Here is an 18583-nt window from a genome sequence, read left to right on the forward strand (position 1 = left end):
ACCAAAAGCAAAGCACATTTACGAACGCACAGTTACAACATTTACACGACCACGATCTCAACATGCTACGTCGCAAAGCACTTCCATTTTACTTTGCCACTTCAGTATTTAATTAAACAGTATCAGCTTAAAGAGTAGATTTCCTCATACTCTACTGTGTCAGTGCCTCTACCACGTTCAGACCTTTTGATTGTGAAACTTCACATCAAAGTTCACCAAAGTAAGCTGCGCTTTGATTTGCTTTGCTGCCCGTTAAAGGAATCGGTCCACTGTTATTCCCTTAAAATGAATCGGATTCCGTGCAAAGTTTTCGGCTGACTGGGCCCTAATATTTGTTTTGGGGTGGAGGCGGGTGATGCTTGGTGCATGCTACAGTAGTCTGCATGCACCACAGAGTCCTCAGCTTATTTACTGTAGTGTGAAGACAAACTTAAGGAAATTAGAAATATTACAGCAGGAAGACATTTTTATCTGTTACCGGTAAGGGACGGATAGAAGAAACACACTGAGAGAAAGGGATGATGGGACGATCGGCCCGGTTGCAGGTAGATAGGTGGGGTCAAGGGTGACGTGGGTCAACGTGTGTGTGCTTGCGCGCGGGTGTGTGTACTCGTGTGTGTGTTCCGTAGGAGGTCCAGGCGGGCTGCATCACTGCTGACACACTGCTGCTGGTAAATCCAGCTTAGTGTGTCTAAAACAGGCCTACGAAATCTGCCACAGGGCCCCTAATGCTAGCGCCGCTGTCACCCTCAATCACTCACACACACCTAATCCGCACGCCGTGACCCAGCACACACACACACACACACACACAAACACACATACAGCCTGGCTACCCGATGCCGTGGGCCCATTCAGCTTGGCAGGCAGACCCGGTACCAGGTGACACCAGCCACAGGGTCAACATTTCCTATCAGGGGAGGGAGGAAAGGGGGTGATGGCGGAGAGGATGGAGAATGCGAAAGGGGAGGAGTAGGAGTCTGAGGACTTTGGGGACGAGGAGGAGGTGAACAGGTGGGGGTGGTGGTGGAGGTGAGGCGAGAGCAGGTAGAGGAGCAGAAAAAGGTTGAAAAACACCAAAATCAGTTTGTTACTGACAGAATTTTGATTTAAGAAAATGTGTTAAAGTGAGGAGCCAAAACCCAGAAAATAAGAACCGCCACTGTCGAAATTAAAGCGGCTATAAACGAGGTGACAAACCTACAGAGAACTATCACCTGAATCTGCAGCGTTACGGAGCTTCAGAGAGAGTTTCAGCTCGTTGTGTAGCTGTCCGGCACACAACCTTACTGTTGTGGTTCTCTGTCGTTGCTCTCAAAGTGTCAATTTCGGATGCAATTTTCTGCTAAAAAGCTGTGAAAACCCACTGAACTCTTTCCGCTCAGCACCAATTGGCAAACAGACAGAGTTAGCAACTGTAAGCGATTAGCTGGTGAACTATATAGTGGAGCATGTAGCAACAAAAGCAAGACATTTCGAGACCAAAAACAGAGCAAATATTGGACTTCAACACATCAGGTGGACTGACACGCGACTCCAAACCAACGATAATGTTGCTGGACGTGTAAATAAACCATAAAAACCTAAAAGTTGACGATACGTCAATGTTGTGTTCCATTGCATTTACTTCACATGATAAATGTGGCTGGTTTGTGTTTTTGAAAACCAGGGACTACTGACGACTACTAGTCCTGCAGCCCTGTAAGGTGCAGAGGTTAGTTGGTTCGGGAATGTGGATGAGAGACAAGAAGCGTCTAAGAGCCAGCTAGTGAAACTATTTACACATGTACAAGCCTCCCCCATACACTTCATGACATGGTGCACTGATTGCTGTGGCTTACATGAAGATTACATGAAAACAACTCTGAACTGTCTGGTTCTCTCTTCCGTGTTTCCTGTCGGTCCTAACGGGGGATTCTCTCTTTTTTTCTGTTCTCCCAGGTTATGATGTGCATGCAGAGCCAGACATGAGGATGAAGAGACAAACATGAGACGGGCATCTTCCACGTCACCAGTTAGAACACCGACCTCCTTCCCAAATCTCTTTCATGGTTTTTTTAAAGGCCTTTTAAGGCGTTTTTGCTTTTTACCAACGTCCCTTTGTCTCCGTGGATAAAGCTGAAAACAAATACTACATGTGCGTGTATTTGATTCACAGTAATGCATCTCTCGTTGGCGTTAAGCTACAGTGCAACACAAGAAAGACTTGTGAGTAAAAGTGGACACAGAATTAAGTTAAGGCCTATCGATGTAACCGAGGACCGTCTCGCACTAGTGACTTTAAGGAGACTAGCCGGGCTTTTTGCTGCTCTCACTGAGAATCACTGACACAAGCCTCTCAGCCTAAATCCTAATTGTGTCTGCCAAGAAACTGAGCATCCTCTATTTAACTATCACTCCTCTCTGTCCAAGAAGTGAGTGATTGTGACAGATTAGTCCTTTATTGTTAATGGTCCTACAGCATTGCTCTTTCCTGTTAAAATGACGATCTATCTGGAATTTGGAGCCTGCAGAATTGCACCATGTCTACCGTGCGTATCTCATTTAGATACTCAGTGTGCAGCAACTTTCAGATTTACCTCCACTAGCACAAATACACAGAGAGGCCGTATAATAACTCTACTTCATATAATGCCTCGCAGGCAAGCGAGAATAAAAAAGGTTTTGTTTGTGTTAAATATAGAATGTTGCAATAATATTGTGTCAATGTGTAAAGAAAAGTTTATTTCTCATGTGTCAACCCTGTAAAAGTAATCAGATTCTGTAAATCCACAGCTTTTTCCCCCCAAAGTGTCACCTTCTGCTTTAAATAAAATAAAACCAGACTGCTGTTCTCTCTGTTATTGTATGCATCAGTGTTTTTGTGTGATTATGTGTGCAACCAGAAATACTTCCGCATTTACATTTGCAAGTGACATTCGGTAATTGAACAGGACATTGATCCGTATCCACAGATTGGTGGGTCACTGGTGGAAACTCAAGAGACGGACACACACACACACACACACACACAGAGGCACACGTAACAACATGTCACGACAGGATTGGCTGTCTGACACACGCAAACACCGAAGACTCGGAAGTATAGTTGTTTACAAGATTCAAAATAGGTTTCCCCAAATAGAAGAGTACACGCAGAACTAAACTGAATTCTGTTCTGAAATACTCAAAGAGGGACTTACAGACACAGCACTGCCATCTAGTGGTCATGTGAAGTATCTCAGTATCATCCACAGTGGGAAGAATTAATGCAATGTGGACATCCGGTATGCATTTCAGTGCGATATAAAATATAAAATGATGTTGCTATTGTACCGTTACTATCATTGCTGCTAAAATAACTGGACACATCGGCCTCTGTGATGCTCATCTCACTTCCTACGAGAGTATTTGCTATTTATCTCTGTGTGATCATCAGTGACTGCACTGCTTAGTCCTCGTCGACAAATTCACAATATTGTTTGTTGGAGTAACTTGTGGATTTAGTTCCGTCTTCGCCTCATCGATGAAAAAACTGACCTTCTACCATTAAACCTCAGGTAATGTTTCCGCCTCACTGACGCCACCTGCTGTTCAACAAGGGGAACTTCGTTTCATCGGGATATTTGTCAAACTTTGGGAAAAACCTGAACTATCTATTTTAGTGCTAAAAGTTAATATATTTGATTTAAAGTAAAAACAGGACAGTGTTTGTAGTCTTCTGTTCAGTTCTATTTTATTATAACTTTTGTTTTAAAGGGGTTGACAATGAGTCTGATGTTTTTATTGCAAGAGTGGAGATGACAACAAGGCTGCTGTTAAAAACATACAGTTAACAAGCTGTGTGACAAATATTCTGTACACAAACAAAACCAGCTAAAGTCATACAAAACAACTAGGATCCAGACACTTTTCTATTTCAAATAAGCAGATACTTTGCAGAGTATTTTGGGTGGAATGTGTTGCTTGTGTGTTGCTTGTCTACAAAAGATGGTTTCATGTGCTAGTATTTAAACATTGCATTATTTTTGTCTATATTGAGTTTTTTAAAAAGCCCAGATTAAAAATCAAACATATATCAATCAACAGAGTTTCTTCTCCAGGTGAGCATGATTAACCTTCCTGGACACACAGGTGTGTACTTTCGTCTTTAGACTGTTGCTAACAGTGCTGCTAAAATGGGCTAAATGAAGCAATGAAACACTATGACGGACCGTTTGTGAGGGCACCTTTACTCCCGCTCTGCTATGGCAACCAGGTGGGTTTCAACCTCTGCCTCCGACAGCATCCTACAGGAAGTGAGGAGGGAAGAAAAAGAGGAAAATTTGAATAATAACCAGAGGAATAAAACAAAGAGTAAGAACTGAACAGTGAAAGACGCAAGGCAGATAATAACTCAAAAAACTGTTTGCATTTTAACATCACTAAAAGATAATGCACTCTACTTGTTTTTCCAGTCATGACATCCAACATGATCAGAGGAAATCCATCATACAACTCCTGACTATTTGACAGAATATCTAATCTTAAAGGGCCAGGGTGTAGGATTTGGCGACATCTAGCGGTAAGGTTGCAGATTGCAACCAACTGAAACTTCTACTATGTGCCAGCCATGTTGGAGAACTACAGTGGCCGACGCGAAAACATGAATGTCGCTATCTAGAGCCAGTGTTTGGTTTGTCCGTTCTGGGCTACAGTAGAAACATGGCGGCTCGTTCTCAGGTAACAAAAGCACAAAAATTCTTATTTTCAGGTGATTGTACACCAAAGAATACATTTGTATTATTTTATATTCCATTTCTGTCAACAGACCCTCCTAAAAGATAAAAACTGTACCTTTAAATAAATTGACAGTAGGGCTGAGTGAAGTTACCTGAACTTAGGTTTCTCCTTGGTGACCACGCCGATCTCCAGATCACTGGCCTTGAAGTCCAAGGACAGGACGGAGGACAGACATGTTATAGCCATCTGGAAAAATAAGGAAAAGTTAGGTGAGTATGTTTGAACACACAGACGCCTCAGGAACACTTCACAGGGTTTCCCTCTACCTGTACGGCCCTGTCGTGGGTCAGTTCTGGCTTTTTCTTCAGTTTCTTCTCCAGGTAGCTGTTGGCCTCCGTCTGTTTGGCGCCGACTGATGTGGCTCTGAAGCCACAGTAGTAGCCTGCAGGGTCACACTTAAACAGGACAGGGCCCTGCTGGGGGTCTATGGCCACCATGATCATACCTGCAGGGAGCAGGAGGAGCACAAGAGGAGGATGAAAGGAGGCAAAACCTTCATATCCATATCCCTCAGATTATGAGGATATACTGTATATTCAGACACTTTTCAATGATCCCTTCCAAGCTCTTACACTTAAGTGGGATTAGATTACAGCTTAGATGATTTGATCATTTGATTACAGAATAGATTGAAGAAGAAAGAGTGAGTTGTTGATCAGAGGCAGAAATCAAGACCCCCCCCCCCCCCCCCCCCACTCACAGCAGCCAAGAGGCCTCATTTCGGCGTTCTGCGTGTAGACCTGGGAGATTTCCGCCAACCTGCGACACAACATGTCTGCCATGATGTCATAACCAAACTTATATTTCCATTCTCCTGCTTCTGCTCGGGCCCGGTGAACCTGGGAGCGACTGTCCCCTGCAGAAAACAGAAGGGCCACGAATATTAAATAATCTTCCAGACATAATCACAGTAAACCAACAAGAATGTCACCCAGACTAACGCCCCATAAACAGTATATTACACTATGTCTACCAGTTGTTTGTCATGCTTATTTAAAGTATTTAAAATGTCTGATCCTGGTCACATTTGTTCATGATCATTACATGAAAGTATTACAGCTACTCGGACATTGATACTTACCGCCTTGCCCAGTCATCACACAGCCAATGCGAGGGGTTAGTTTGAACATGTTGGTCACAGTGGAAGAGTCCAGCAGCTTGTCCTGCAGTCAGAATAAGGACAACTCATATAATATAGTAATATTATGCCGACACATCTCAATGTACCACGGTGCATGTGAAAATCGACGCCGCATTTACAACAAACACATTATGATCAGATAGGACTATCCCTGATTATGACGTTTAAGACATTGAAATTGACAGTGAATGAACAAAATACAACTTTTGACAAAATAAAAGTAGTCTCTGGCTTGGTAATGTGAGAACTGGCATTCGTTTTTATTGGCAGCGTCTTGTTCATATACTTGACCGTCAAGTCAGCAACAAGCTGGAGTCACAACTCCCGACAGGCTTCACTGCTTCGCCTGAACTCAGATCATCATCATCCAAGTGTGTGTGTGTGTGTGTGTGTGTGTGTGTGTGTGTGTAATATCTCACAGGTATTTTCTTTTGTGTGACCACCACAGCGCTGTCTATCCCCCGGATCCCCACAGACGTCAACCCACTCTGGGAGATGGCTTTGAAGGCATACTCTGCGTGACAGCACATGTGACACACAGACAGAAGGAAAAATAAAAGAATAAGAATAGAAGGTTTATTAATGTGACAGTGTGGGATTTGAAATCCTGTTCCATCAGTGGAGAACTGCACGTTTGCTCCAATAAGCAGAACTTAACATACTTTAACCTGTTAAATCATATGCAGTTTTACTTAAAAATGGCGGAGTATAGGCTATTACAAAAGAACCTCAGGTTTAACCATACGTAGTCATCGTGAACCCCTAGTTTGTCAACAGCCATTTGGGTTTTAGAGCCTCGAGTTCTGCATTTTGGCCGCCGCCATCTTGGTTTTTGCAACCAGAAGTGATACAGGAGGGTGGACCGTTACAATTAACTTTAAATCACTGCTTCATAGTCTATTTTACTCTAACCGGGACCAAAATGTACTAAATGAACATCGTGTTGTATTGAAGATGACTTGAATTAGAGACTGTTGACGTTTACTGAGGTTACGTTAATATATCAAGTGAGAGGTAGGGTCATTTTCTACTAAAGCCGATAGATAGAGCATCTATCAACAACTAACCAGCTGTTCATTATGTTTAATAAAGTTGCCAAATATGCTTCTATAAACCTGTAAAAGGATCAGACATAGAGCTGTTTATTTAGGTTTGTTGGCTTCACTTTTCAGACCATCTGGGTTTAAACTAAATATTAAAAACACAATAAATGGATGCAAATGTTGATGCTAACTGCACTGTACCGGACAAGCTAATCACTTTAGCATTATTATAATGTGCTTGTGTGTCGTCTGCAGCCTAATAATAACAACAGTATCGTTAACTACTGGTGGTAATGGTATAGTTAGACTTTAAGTACAGTCATGCTGCAGCACGAGAACAGCACCGGAGAAAGTGTCTCTCTTACCGACTTGGTAGAGGCGGCCCTCCGGAGAAAATATGGTGATGTGTCGGTCGAACCCTGGGTTTGAACCGCGGGACATGTTTGTTTCTTCTCCTGGTGACCTCAGATGAACTTCACACGGATCGTAATAATGTATCTTTATATCGTCCTGTGTTTTCTTTTAGACGGTCAGTTGAGAGGAAACAACATGCTTTAGCTGCTACTGAACGACACGCAGGATAATGGAGATACTTCCCAAAGACAGTTTGTTTCTTTACTTTCTCTTTCATTTATAGTTCACAGAGGTGGCCTCGCTGCTATTGGATGGCAGCAATAAGGAAGTCAAGTGACTCTACCAGTTGGACTGGCCCCCTCTCTCTCTCTCTCTCTCTCTCTCTCTCTCTCTCTCTCTCTCTCTCTCTCTCTCTTTTCCACCTGTGAAACTGGAAACGCGCGTCTTTACAGACGCTCAGATTGTGTGGGCAGAAATATTAGGTGGGAGGGTTGAATGGAGAGGAGCGAGGCACCGACACCAGACATCCCTCTCTCTCTCTCTCGCGCGCGCGCTGTCTCCCCCTCTCTCTCGCTCTCTGACCGTCTCCGCGGTCACTTGGCTGCCTCACACTCGGGTCAAATGTCGGGCCGCCGGGTTGGCTTCTGTCTCAGCGATAAGAAGCGCAGGAGGATGAACCTGGACGCCTTTGCGGTCTTCTGTGAGTAAGTTGAAGCCGACTTTTTAATTTATATCTGGTAAAAGTGAATGGGCCCCCCTCAGGTTCTCATAATGGGGCCCTTCTTAAAATATATTCAAAGGGCTCCCATAGCAAAAACGATACATATTGATTTCATTGTATTTTACGCAGTAAATATCTCAGTTTAACTCTTGTACTAACACCCTCACTTGAATCTAGTGTACACAGTTGTGCAATCCTTTATCAACATGAATGATTGATGAGCTATATTGCTATACAGGACAAGCCCCATCCATTGCCAACCCTGTTCAGGTGACTCCTGCTATCATCTCCATTCAATTATAAACATTTCTTGCAGGGGCCATGGAGTGGAAGTGGTGGAGGTAAGTGTTTTTCTCTTCTTCACATATTAACATGAAATCAATATAATCTAAAAGATGTATAATGAAGGCATGAGGGAAAGATCAAGTGTGTGGTGGAAAATGAGGAAGTTAATCTGTGTGTGTGTGTGTGTGTGTGTGTGTGGGGGGGGGTGTGTGTGTGTGTGTGTGTGTGTGTGTGTGTGTGTGCGTGTGTGTGTGTGTGTGTGTGTGCATGTGAAGACGGCTTGATGTCTGTCGCATGATTTTCTTTGTCTCGATGCCAGGACACATACATATAATTCTATTGTAGAGGAAGCAGTTTTAGTATTACAGTAGTGGCAGTAGTTTGGGAACACTGTGCACACACACACACACACACACCTGTACATGTGTCATGTACAGATGCCCACAACTCTAGTAGTCCTTGTCACAGCCACCTGCAGCCCCTCCTGCTTCAATCTGCTTGGGGCAAAACTGGTGAACAATGGCAGCCTGGTTGTAACTGCTCAGAAATTTCCCTGCATGTGAATATCTGCACAGGAGCATGAGGGACTTTTACACACAAGCAGGCACAAATATCGGAAACAAAAACAGTCAAATGAATAGTAGGATCACATCAGTTGGGGGGGGGGATCCTTTGCTGTCAGCCTCGATACTGCATTTAATACTGTCGGACTGCGTTGTTGTGTAAAACTGCAGCAGTGTGAATTATGGTGGTGTACATTTCAGGAGCAGGGGTGAAAAATATGAAAAACAATGGTGTCCATAGTTCAGTTTAAGTAAAGAGGCAGTGGCTTTCAGACTTGTTTTAGGTGACACTCTTTATACATGAAGATAGCATAAACAAGGTCTTTACATTTATATTCCATAAAACTCCCAGAACTTTATGCTGAAATCATTCACGCCATGTATTCAAGGATCATCTATTGTCATTATGCCTCACACAGCGATGCACAAGGAAATTTAGTTGTGGCCCATTTGTTACGCAACAAACACAGTGTAGTGCGTCTTTTGAATTTGCATCATAAGGAATGTAAACATACAGCAACAAAGGCACTTGTCTGGGCAGATAATATGGCCGACATCTTCACATTAATACAATTCAACATGAGGAAAACAACCTTTCTATTTAGGATGGCGTTTCTGACCTAAATCACTGTCAGTTATTTCTTTTGTGTTTCTGTTCATTCAGTGTTTTTTTATGCTTACTACTTCTTTTATTATAGTTTGTTTTAACTATGTTTTAACTATTTTTTTTTTTACTATGTTTTTTACTATGTACTGGCTCTGTGGCACTCTGAGATTTTTTTTTCATGAAAAGTGCGTGACAAATAGAATGCATTATTATTATTATTATTATTATTGTCCATCAACGGTCACTGATGTTTGAGCACCGAGCAGTTTGGTGGCGTTTGGTCTCAAAAGTCCGCTGCGCTTAATCACCACGCTTCCTTCTCAGATGAATGTATTCATGCGATTAGTCATAAACACGAGAGAGAAGACAAACAAATAAACGGTGTAGATGTATAGCACCCATGAAGAAACGGTGACTCATTAAGCACAGGTGTAACTAATAAGATTATGCCAGCGACTGGGCCCCGCTGAGGGACAGAGCTATAATCAGGGTTCGTCATCACACCTGCTTTTCTTGCTATGACTCGTCTGTAATGACAGAGGCCAATCTTACCTTTTGTTTTATGGCACAGACTAAGAGTCGAGACTCCTTATTGTAGAATATTACTTTGACTCTAAACAAGAGTCGGTTTGCTTTTCTTCAATACACGTTGGTGACCCAATCATGTGAGGAAAAAAGTTTAATTTACCACCGGACTGCACACAATAGTTTATTGTAGTCATTTTCATACATTTCCAAACATTACCCAACTTCAAGCAATATCAAAAGTGTCAGCTCCACTATGTAGGATGTAAGAGTGTGTTTTGTTTTTTTCGTCCGTCAGATTGACCTCACTCAGCCACTGGTGCACCAGGGACCCTTCGACATCATCGTCCACAAGCTGTCGGATGTCATCGTGGACGCCGAGCACGACAGCCAATCGCAGCAGGTCCTCGCCAACTTCCAGGTAAGGATGAGGCCTTTTTGAGAGGTATTTTTATGCTGCTGCTTGCTTCTTAACGAGCCATTTATCAGTCATTCCTGCTGAAATGAATCTTGTGTTCCACATTGCAGAGCTATGTGTCGGCTCATCCCAGCACAGTGCTTCTGGACCCGCTGCCCGCCATGACCCAGCTACTAGACCGCTTTGCCTCTTACCAGATCATGAGCGAGCTGCACAAGTCACTCCGAGGTGAAGTGCAGCTCCGTGGTGTATGTTGTAGGTTTTATGCTGCTTGTAGATATATTTATTGACCCTTGCCTCTCCTTGTTATATGCTGTTCCAGCAGACTGGAGCATCTGCAGTCCTCCTTATCTAGAGATCCACAGTGCCGGTGACCTGCCTTCCATTCAACAGACTTTGATGACCCAGGGCCTAAGCTTTCCTCTCAGTCAGTTCACTCAGCCTTTCACATACTTATTTAGTTCTTATATGATAAATTGAATTACTTAAGGACGTTTAGATTAACTGTGAGCCACCTCTCAGCTTCTTTGTGTCTGCAAGTGAAGCCTAAAAGCTCATCTGCTGCTCTTAAACAATCATACAGACGTATTGGTCGGATTATATGGAAGTAGTATCCTTCTTTCCTTTTTGCTTCCGCCTCGTGAAGTATGACAGGAACCCACAGTCACTTTCTCTTTTTCTCCCCAGTTTGTAAAACCCGAGTGGCCCACGGCTCACTTTCCCATGAGGTGAGTGGGTTTGCTTGAACTTTGTGCTTCACGGTTGTTTTCTCTCCATTCATCGTTTAATGTCTGTGCATTATCTGTGTGAGTTGCAGATGTCTCTGATCTTCAGCGCAGGAGGTCTGGCTGACATCCGTCCTCCCTGTGTTCTCCAGAGCTTCGTCAACCACGGAGCTGTTCTGCACAAGGTGTTCGTGGTGGGAGACAGACACTTCTGCGTAGAGAGGCCTTCGCTCAAGAACTTCCCCTCAGGTCCCTGTGGTCAGTCTGCACCTCATCGACAAAATATATTAGATATTTACTTCCCTTTTCTTTCTTCCCACCTTTCTGTGTTGTCCTTTCCTTTTTATCCATTTGCCACCCTTCCTTGTCCTTTACTTTTTCTCCTTCCTTTTCCGGCTATGTCTTTCCCTTTCCTTCCCTTTCCTGTCTTGTCCATTCCTTTCCATCAACTTGCGTCCCTTCCTTGTCCTTTACTTTCTTCTCCTTTCCTTTCATGTCCCATCTTTTCAGTTCTGTCCCTTCACTGACTTGTCCTCTCCTTTCTTTTTTCCTGTCTACTCCCTTCCTTTCATTTCCTTCCCTGCCATCTACTATGTTTTCCTTTCCCTTTCATACCTTTCCTTCCCTTCCTTGTCCTTTCCTGCCATGTCCTTACTGTGTCTTTCCTTTGTCCTATGTTTCGCTACCTTGTTGTTCTTTGCTTTGTCTGTTGCCTGTTTCCACCCATTTGTGATTTCTCTCTGCATCCAGAGAGGAAGACCATCTTCTTCAACAGCCATCAGGTGTCCAAGCCGGAGTCAAACTCTGATCTCACAGCAGTGAGTAATAATACTTTATAAATACCCATTCTCTCGCGTTGATATCCTTACCTAAGGGCCAATATAACGGCAAAACTAAGGTGCACACACGACTTATAAATAGTTTGACATAGTCGTCTACATTCACAGGTAGAGCCTCACCCATTTGGCACCCGACTGGGCTGAAATCAACCCTAAAAATGTCCCTTTCCCCCCCTGATCTCTAAGCTGGACGAGCAGATGCCGTGCCTACCTCCTCCCAGCTCCGAGGCCGTGGCCGCTCTGGTCAGAGAGCTCCGGGTTCAGCTCGGCATGGCCCTGTTCGGCGTGGACGTCATCGTCAGCATTCACACGCACACCCTCACCGTCATCGACATCAACATCTTCCCAGGTACTGCAGCGGCACACGCACACACACACACGACAGACTCACTGAGGTGCACTGATACACTCTTCTCTCTACCAGGCTATGAGGGAGTGCCCCAGTTTTTCTCCTCGCTGCTCAGCCACATCAAGTCAGTGTTGGACAAACAGGCGTCTGCTGGCCCCCCGGCGGCTGATTCTCCTGAGTCATCACAGACCACAGGAGGTCCATCTGCTGCAACAACCGGCCTTTAAGTCACCTCAGGAAGACGTCGTGCTTTGTACGTGTCTCATCAGCTTCCCAGGGCAAGTGAAGTCATTTGGCATTGGCTTCTTCACTGTTCTGTTGGGACCAAACTCAGCCTTTTCCAAGACTTTGCTTCCATTAAAATACATTATTTATATGTAGTCCGTGACATGACTTGAAGTTAAACTGTAAATGACACTGAGAATGTTGTGCCTTTAAGTGATTTTACTCTATTTACAAACCATAGGGTGACACATGAGGGTTGAATACACTTTCTGTTTATTGATTGAAGCATAGAAGAAGATACAGCAGGCACAAAATACAGCAATCTGATTGGCCAGTAATATTACAAATGGTGTTTTGCTTAATATTGTTTTCCTTTGTTATTCGAAATGTCCTCTATGCCCTTATGTGGACACCCCCCTCCCCCCCCAGAGACATTTCCTTAATCTTTCTTGCTGGCTTGTAAGATACATTTTGTGGAAAAACGTTTGCACTAATATAGAAAAAAGAAAACTACAGTACATGTTTTTTTTTCTTCATTTATTCTCAAGTGAACAAACACCTCATCTTTGGAATAGACGGTAATGAGCTCGTCAGTGTTGACTGACGATGTGTGTTATCACCACGTGTTTACACAAGTTGACCGACCGGCGACTTTGCCTGGCGTTCAAATACATACATGTTCTGTAAATCTTGGCTGTGTAGAAAAAGAGAAGATTGTATTTGCTATACGAGCACTCTATGATGCACTTTGATAACATATTAAAATACATGAAATAATTCATTATTTGGCTAATTATTGCATTCACATGTGCTGTAGTCTACATTGTGTTATTGCAGTAAGTGGGCCTCCATCGACCCTGTAAATCCTGCACTGTGTGCATGTCCACCCTGTGTCCTCTTGGGGGCGCTGTTGCTTCATATTTCCTATGACCTTGGCTTACAGACCTTGATATCTGATATTTACAGGAATGACATGAGGGCCACGAAATCTGTGACGGAACACCACTGAGCATTTACCGACGCTATAGTCAGCGTTGCTGTTACCGAAAGACAACAAAATGGCTTTTAGTGACTCCCTCTTCCCTCGTCTCCTCCTTGGCTTGTTAAGATAAGAGTGCAAAGCTGGCTGAGAACCTGGAGTGACACTTTTAGACCTTGTAAGCTCTAAGTACATTGCATCCCGTGGCCACACGCTAACCACGCTCAAGACAAACTCAACATCCGACCCGAGTGTCAGAAATGTCTACGTCCTCCGTGTTCTGTCCGTGTCACCCTGGGTTCGTCACAAACAGTCTGGTTTTAACAGTGCGAGAGCCAAATGAAACACAATCCTTTGTTTCTACTTTATCGTCAAAGGAACTGAGAGGAAATCATGACTTAACACCTGTGTAGAAACATCAGTAATACCTATCTTTAACAGTCAGAACAGCAGGAACAGCTTACACATAGTTATTGCACAAAATATATATTGAAGTACACATATTACTTAGAGAAGGGAATCTGTTTTTTTCCCATCAAGAACACACCATCGAGGATGATTCCTTCAGAGAAGAGGAAAGCTGCTTGCCAGTGTGTGTGCATGACTCACATTTCAGAGAGGATGGTGTTTGTATGGTTGGCAATCGGCAGTCAAAAGTAACATTTGAATAAAAAGTGCTGGAAGCGTTGCATCTATGGCGTTTTACAAATCACCTGTCTACCATACAAACAGCATTTACAGGTACTGCGACAGGGACGCGGGTGGAGAGGGACACGAGGAGCTGTTCAGATATTCTGGAAATAATAGCGTCTCTTTTTCCTCAACGCGAGGAAACGGAGACAGCCTTTTCCAGGTAATATGAAAGCACAAATCAAACAAGTATGTACAGTTTCTAGTAATGGCCTTTTACAGATTCACTTCCGGAAGACATATCTCTGTGTGCTCCGGGGATCTGAAGGCTGTGAAATGGAAAATGTGTGAGCTGAATGTGTGACTGTGAATGGGTGAACGGGTTTTGTCAGTCTGCTGTGTGTGTGTGTGTGTGTGTGTTTTATCCTCTGCGAAGCTCCCTCAGCTCTGCAGCGACTTTGCGCAACTCTGCTTCAATCTCCAGCAGCTCCTGTGGACCGAAGATATGAGAATGTTTGATCCAGCAAAACAGGACACACTGTGCTTTAGATTACAGCCTGTAAATAACAGCGAAAATATTATTAATTTATGGTGTACCGGTGGAAACTGCTGGATACCTGCTGGTAGGTAGAGTAACACAGAAATAACTCAACTTGTAATTACTCTTTTAACTACCTGGTACATATTGAATATGCTTCAGAAAGGGTTAAAACTATAATAGCAATATAAATCTTCACAATGGAAAAAAACAAGATCTGTAGAGTGTTGCATTCTGGGTATGAGGATGCAAACTTCATTGTTGCTAGTGAGCCATGGCTAATTCAACTTTTTTTTAAACTTGTTGTTTAGCAGACACCTGTATCTGTTTATGGATCAAATTATTTTGATTACTGTTCAAGAAGTCTGTCAGTAAGATGTTACCTACATATTTGGCCAGGAATGGAGAGGCTAAGCCCGTCTTCCGGGGTTCCCTTCTTGGACATTTTTGTGAAAAGAAATATGTACGGTAGTCAATGGCGAAAGACAAATATTTTTTTGAACCCGTTTGTATTGTCCCATGAATTACACATTTGATGTTTGTCAATTTAAAAGATAATTTTGAACGTCAAGCAAGTCGCAGTTTTGGGATTTGTCGTAGAATCATTCAGTCTTGTGTGAAACCGCTTCGTAAACTACATCTCGTCTCGTGCAATATGCGTCACCAGAACGGCCGTTACCTTGGCTTGCTAGCCAGCTAGCTAGCTAACATCATATGTGTGTAATTCATGGTACAATTCAAACAGGCTCAAATACATTTTTTGTCTCTAGCCATTGACTACCGTACATATTTTTTCCAAACGAAAGAACCATGGGGGTAAACTGGAAGGGGCGGGGCTTCGCCTCTCGAGTACATACTAATACTTATTTGTGTCAACAAACACAGTCACATATCACTTGCACCAACTTACCTCCCCTTCATCTTCTTCGGCATCACCCTCCTCGTCGTCTTCCTCCTCCTGCCCCTCCCCGTCCTCTCTAACGTATTCATCCTCGTCTTCGTCCTCCTCATTCCCGTCCTTGTACCTCTCACGCTCAAACTGCTGCGTGGCTTCATCACTCGCTTTCTCCATCACTCTCTTCTGCTGTGGCTCCTTCACCTCGACCGCCGTCGCCTCCTTCTTCTTCTTGACTTCATTCTCTGTTTTCTCATCGGGCACCTTGTCGTCCTCGCCCTCCTTCTTCTCCTCTGCCAGCCTCTGATCCACGCCGTCCTCTTCCTTCCCGCCCTGCGTCTCCTGCTCCTCCTCCTCCTTCACCCGTTTCATCTTCCTGACGAGTTCGTCCAGCTCCTCCTGCTTCTCCGTCCGCTCCCTCTCCTGCTCCAGCTTGCTCTTGCTCTCCTGCTCCTTGAGCAGCTCCTTTAGCTCCTTCTCCACCTTCTCCCTCTCCACCATCAGCTCCACCTCATTCTTCCTCCTCTCCTCGAACCTCTGCTTCTCCGAGTCCTCCGCCGGATCTCCCTCCTTCACTTTGTCCTCCTTTTCCTTCTTCTCCTCCACCTCTTCCTTCTGCTCTGGTGCAGAGCCTCTCTGGATCTCCCTCTCCTTCACTGCCTCGTAGCGCTTCTTCTTCAGCTCTTTCAGCAGTTCTTTGAGCTCCTCATCATTCCTCTCCTCCTTCCCTTTCTTGGTGATCTCCTCAGCCAGCAGCTCCTCAAGCTCCTTGGCTTGCTCCTCTTCTTTGTCCCTCCCTCTGTGTTCGATCCGTGGCTCCTCCATCATCTTCTCCTTGGTGTCATCTTCCTCTATCTCCTTTGGAGGGCTGGTCACGTCTCTCTCCTCCTTCGCCTCCTTTGCCTCCTCGTCCCCTTGCTTGAAGTCGCTCTGGTCGTCAGCCAGGTTGTACTCGTATCGCTCCTTGTCTGTCTCTGCAACGGTCAACGGTCAGACTGCAATAATCAGTGTGTGATTTGGGATGAAGACACATCACTTCAAAACTGACATTTACATTAATTTCATTCCATCAACAATAAGTGAAACACTAAATCAGAGCTGCTTTGTTTTTGTGAATTTGTTCGTACCATCGTCAGCCAGCCTCTGCAGCTCCCTGAGCAGACCATGATGTCTTTGCACTTCATCAAGTTCCTCTGCAAAAATAATGACACGCAACACTTCAATAATACAATAGCGCAACCCAAAAATATCAACAGAGTATCGACACAACAAAACAGCGTCACAGAATAAATCAAATAAGCAAATAAAGCTAAAAGACAGATGAATTAGTTCATCATTTTAAATTGAAAGTTTATCAAATCTCAGTCTGTTTTGTCCCACAAAAAGTCAAAAATGTAACTACTTAAATACTTATTTTAGCTCGAAATACTTCTATTTAAATATTGAAGAACAGATAAGTAGAGATGCCACCTGCTAGCTGTGGGCCACACTCATGCTGTGGCCCGTCTTCATTCAGAGTCTCCTGAATAATACATTCAACCTATAGAGGCATAATACAAAGAAAAGAGACACAACTTGTTTGAGACTTAAAATGAATAATAATAATAATAAACTGAATGATACGGGGAATAAATAAGGACTTGTTTCTGACCTTCGCATCATCAAGAGGTGAGGTTACTGGCCGGCTTCCCACTGAGGCACAAAACAAGGAGAATGAGAACACAGATCAATACATTTAGCATTTCTGCATCAGCAGAAAGCTGCACCAAACGGTGTCACGGAGCACCACATGAACTGCTTCGTTTACTGAGCGATGGTTAGTGCTGCGTGGGTGGAGCTGTTCCCTTATTAAGGTAAGCACAGTTACCTTGGTAAAGCGACACAGCAAAGAAGCTTATCTCTGTCTCCAGGATGCAGATATTCCCAAAGGCTTTAGCTCACAGGTATAGTACCCCCCCCCCCCCCCCCCCCCCCCCCCCCGCCATGCCGGCAGATCATTAAAGGCACACTCAGCTGTGCCATCAGCACATTTTTTCTCACGGAGACACTCTGAATCTAACAAGGACCTAAATGTCAGCATAGATCACAATCCATGTTCATCTCGCAGCCCCGTGACCTTTGTATTTTATTGTTATGTATCGGCTGCAAGGGGCCGACTGAGACACAACAACCGTGTTCAATTACTGCGCCTTCATTTAGTCCTGAATCTAAATGTCAGACTGTAATATTTTGGTCATGTTAGAAACACGTTTTCTGTTAAATTGACACCAAAATACTTTTACTATTAATCTCTACTGTGATGTGAGACTGAAACACAACACTGATACTCAGTTTAGTACCTTCACTGACACAACAAATGTTGTAAGTTTGATCTCAACTCATGTGTCAGCACACAGCCGGATCAGTACAGATCAGGATCAATAGCACTAATTGATACCCCCCCCCCCCCCCCCCTACAGACACGTGAGCTCTGCATGTCCATGTGATGGTGTGTGTGTGTGTTTGTGTGTGTGTCTAAGCTGGGACACCCCGGCCTCATAATTAAACATGGCTCTGGGTTTTATTGGCTTGTCCTGCTGCCCAACCAAACCTCCATGTTAGAAATTGAGAAAAATCAAAAAGCATCTGTCTAAAACAAAAATGGTTTTGGTGACAAATTCAGCAAAAAACGTGGATTTAAAAACTATAGAGCCACATCTGAGTCAGGACCATAATGCTCACAGATGCGCTACAATGAGTTTAGAGTGAGATTAATCCTAATTTTTGCGTTTAATTGACGTCTATAGTGTCGTTTAGAGGTAGAACATCACCGTCTCTGTTCCTGTGATGTATAGATTTAGTTGTACTCGGTGTGGGTGTGGCCTGACAGTGATTGTTTTCACTGAGGCAGCTGAACAGTTTACGGTCTGCTCTATGTAGGTTATCTTCCTGTTATAACAGAGCGCGTGACACCACTGCAGACTCCCTATTACCCTGTTTTCATCC

At 43.8% G+C, this 18583-nt stretch overlaps 2 protein-coding genes across 2 annotated transcripts; one reads left to right on the forward strand and one right to left on the reverse strand.

The window, feature by feature from the left end:
• Positions 1–3689: 3689 nt before the first annotated feature.
• LOC142959448 (proteasome subunit alpha type-6-like) lies at positions 3690–7565 on the reverse strand. The gene is made up of 7 exons (XM_076100711.1): positions 7311–7565; positions 6322–6416; positions 5843–5924; positions 5462–5617; positions 5028–5206; positions 4853–4947; positions 3690–4268 (listed from the first exon to the last, which is right to left on the reverse strand). Exons 1-7 carry the CDS (start codon positions 7384–7386, stop codon positions 4211–4213), a joined length of 741 nt encoding a protein of 246 aa, XP_075956826.1. The 5' UTR covers positions 7387–7565; the 3' UTR covers positions 3690–4210.
• A 172-nt stretch (positions 7566–7737) lies between these two features.
• Positions 7738–12714, forward strand: LOC142959499 (inositol-tetrakisphosphate 1-kinase-like). The gene is made up of 10 exons (XM_076100804.1): positions 7738–8003; positions 8337–8361; positions 10299–10421; positions 10529–10646; positions 10744–10845; positions 11106–11146; positions 11236–11401; positions 11894–11961; positions 12169–12331; positions 12407–12714. The coding sequence occupies exons 1-10, from the start codon at positions 7795–7797 to the stop codon at positions 12556–12558; spliced, it is 1167 nt and encodes a 388-aa protein (XP_075956919.1). The 5' UTR covers positions 7738–7794; the 3' UTR covers positions 12559–12714.
• Positions 12715–18583: the final 5869 nt, after the last annotated feature.

The sequence above is a fragment of the Anarhichas minor genome, unplaced genomic scaffold, assembly GCF_050575085.1.
Source record: "Anarhichas minor isolate MPS153535 unplaced genomic scaffold, ASM5057508v1 ptg000026l, whole genome shotgun sequence".
Taxonomy (NCBI): Eukaryota; Metazoa; Chordata; class Actinopteri; order Perciformes; family Anarhichadidae; genus Anarhichas; species Anarhichas minor.

Excerpts from the sequence above, each read along its gene's own strand:
- LOC142959448 (XM_076100711.1), bottom strand. The coding sequence starts at position 7,386 with ATGTCCCGCGGTTCAAACCCAGGGTTCGACCGACACATCACCATATTT. Across the intron at positions 6,417-7,310 it reads GGGCCGCCTCTACCAAGTCG|AGTATGCCTTCAAAGCCATC; the intron begins GTAAGAGAGACA and ends GCTGTCACGCAG. Across the intron at positions 5,207-5,461 it reads AATGAGGCCTCTTGGCTGCT|GTATGATCATGGTGGCCATA; the intron begins GTGAGTGGGGGG and ends TGCTCCCTGCAG.
- LOC142959499 (XM_076100804.1), top strand. The coding sequence starts at position 7,795 with ATGGAGAGGAGCGAGGCACCGACACCAGACATCCCTCTCTCTCTCTCT. Across the intron at positions 10,422-10,528 it reads AGGTCCTCGCCAACTTCCAG|AGCTATGTGTCGGCTCATCC; the intron begins GTAAGGATGAGG and ends TCCACATTGCAG. Across the intron at positions 12,332-12,406 it reads CGACATCAACATCTTCCCAG|GCTATGAGGGAGTGCCCCAG; the intron begins GTACTGCAGCGG and ends TCTCTCTACCAG.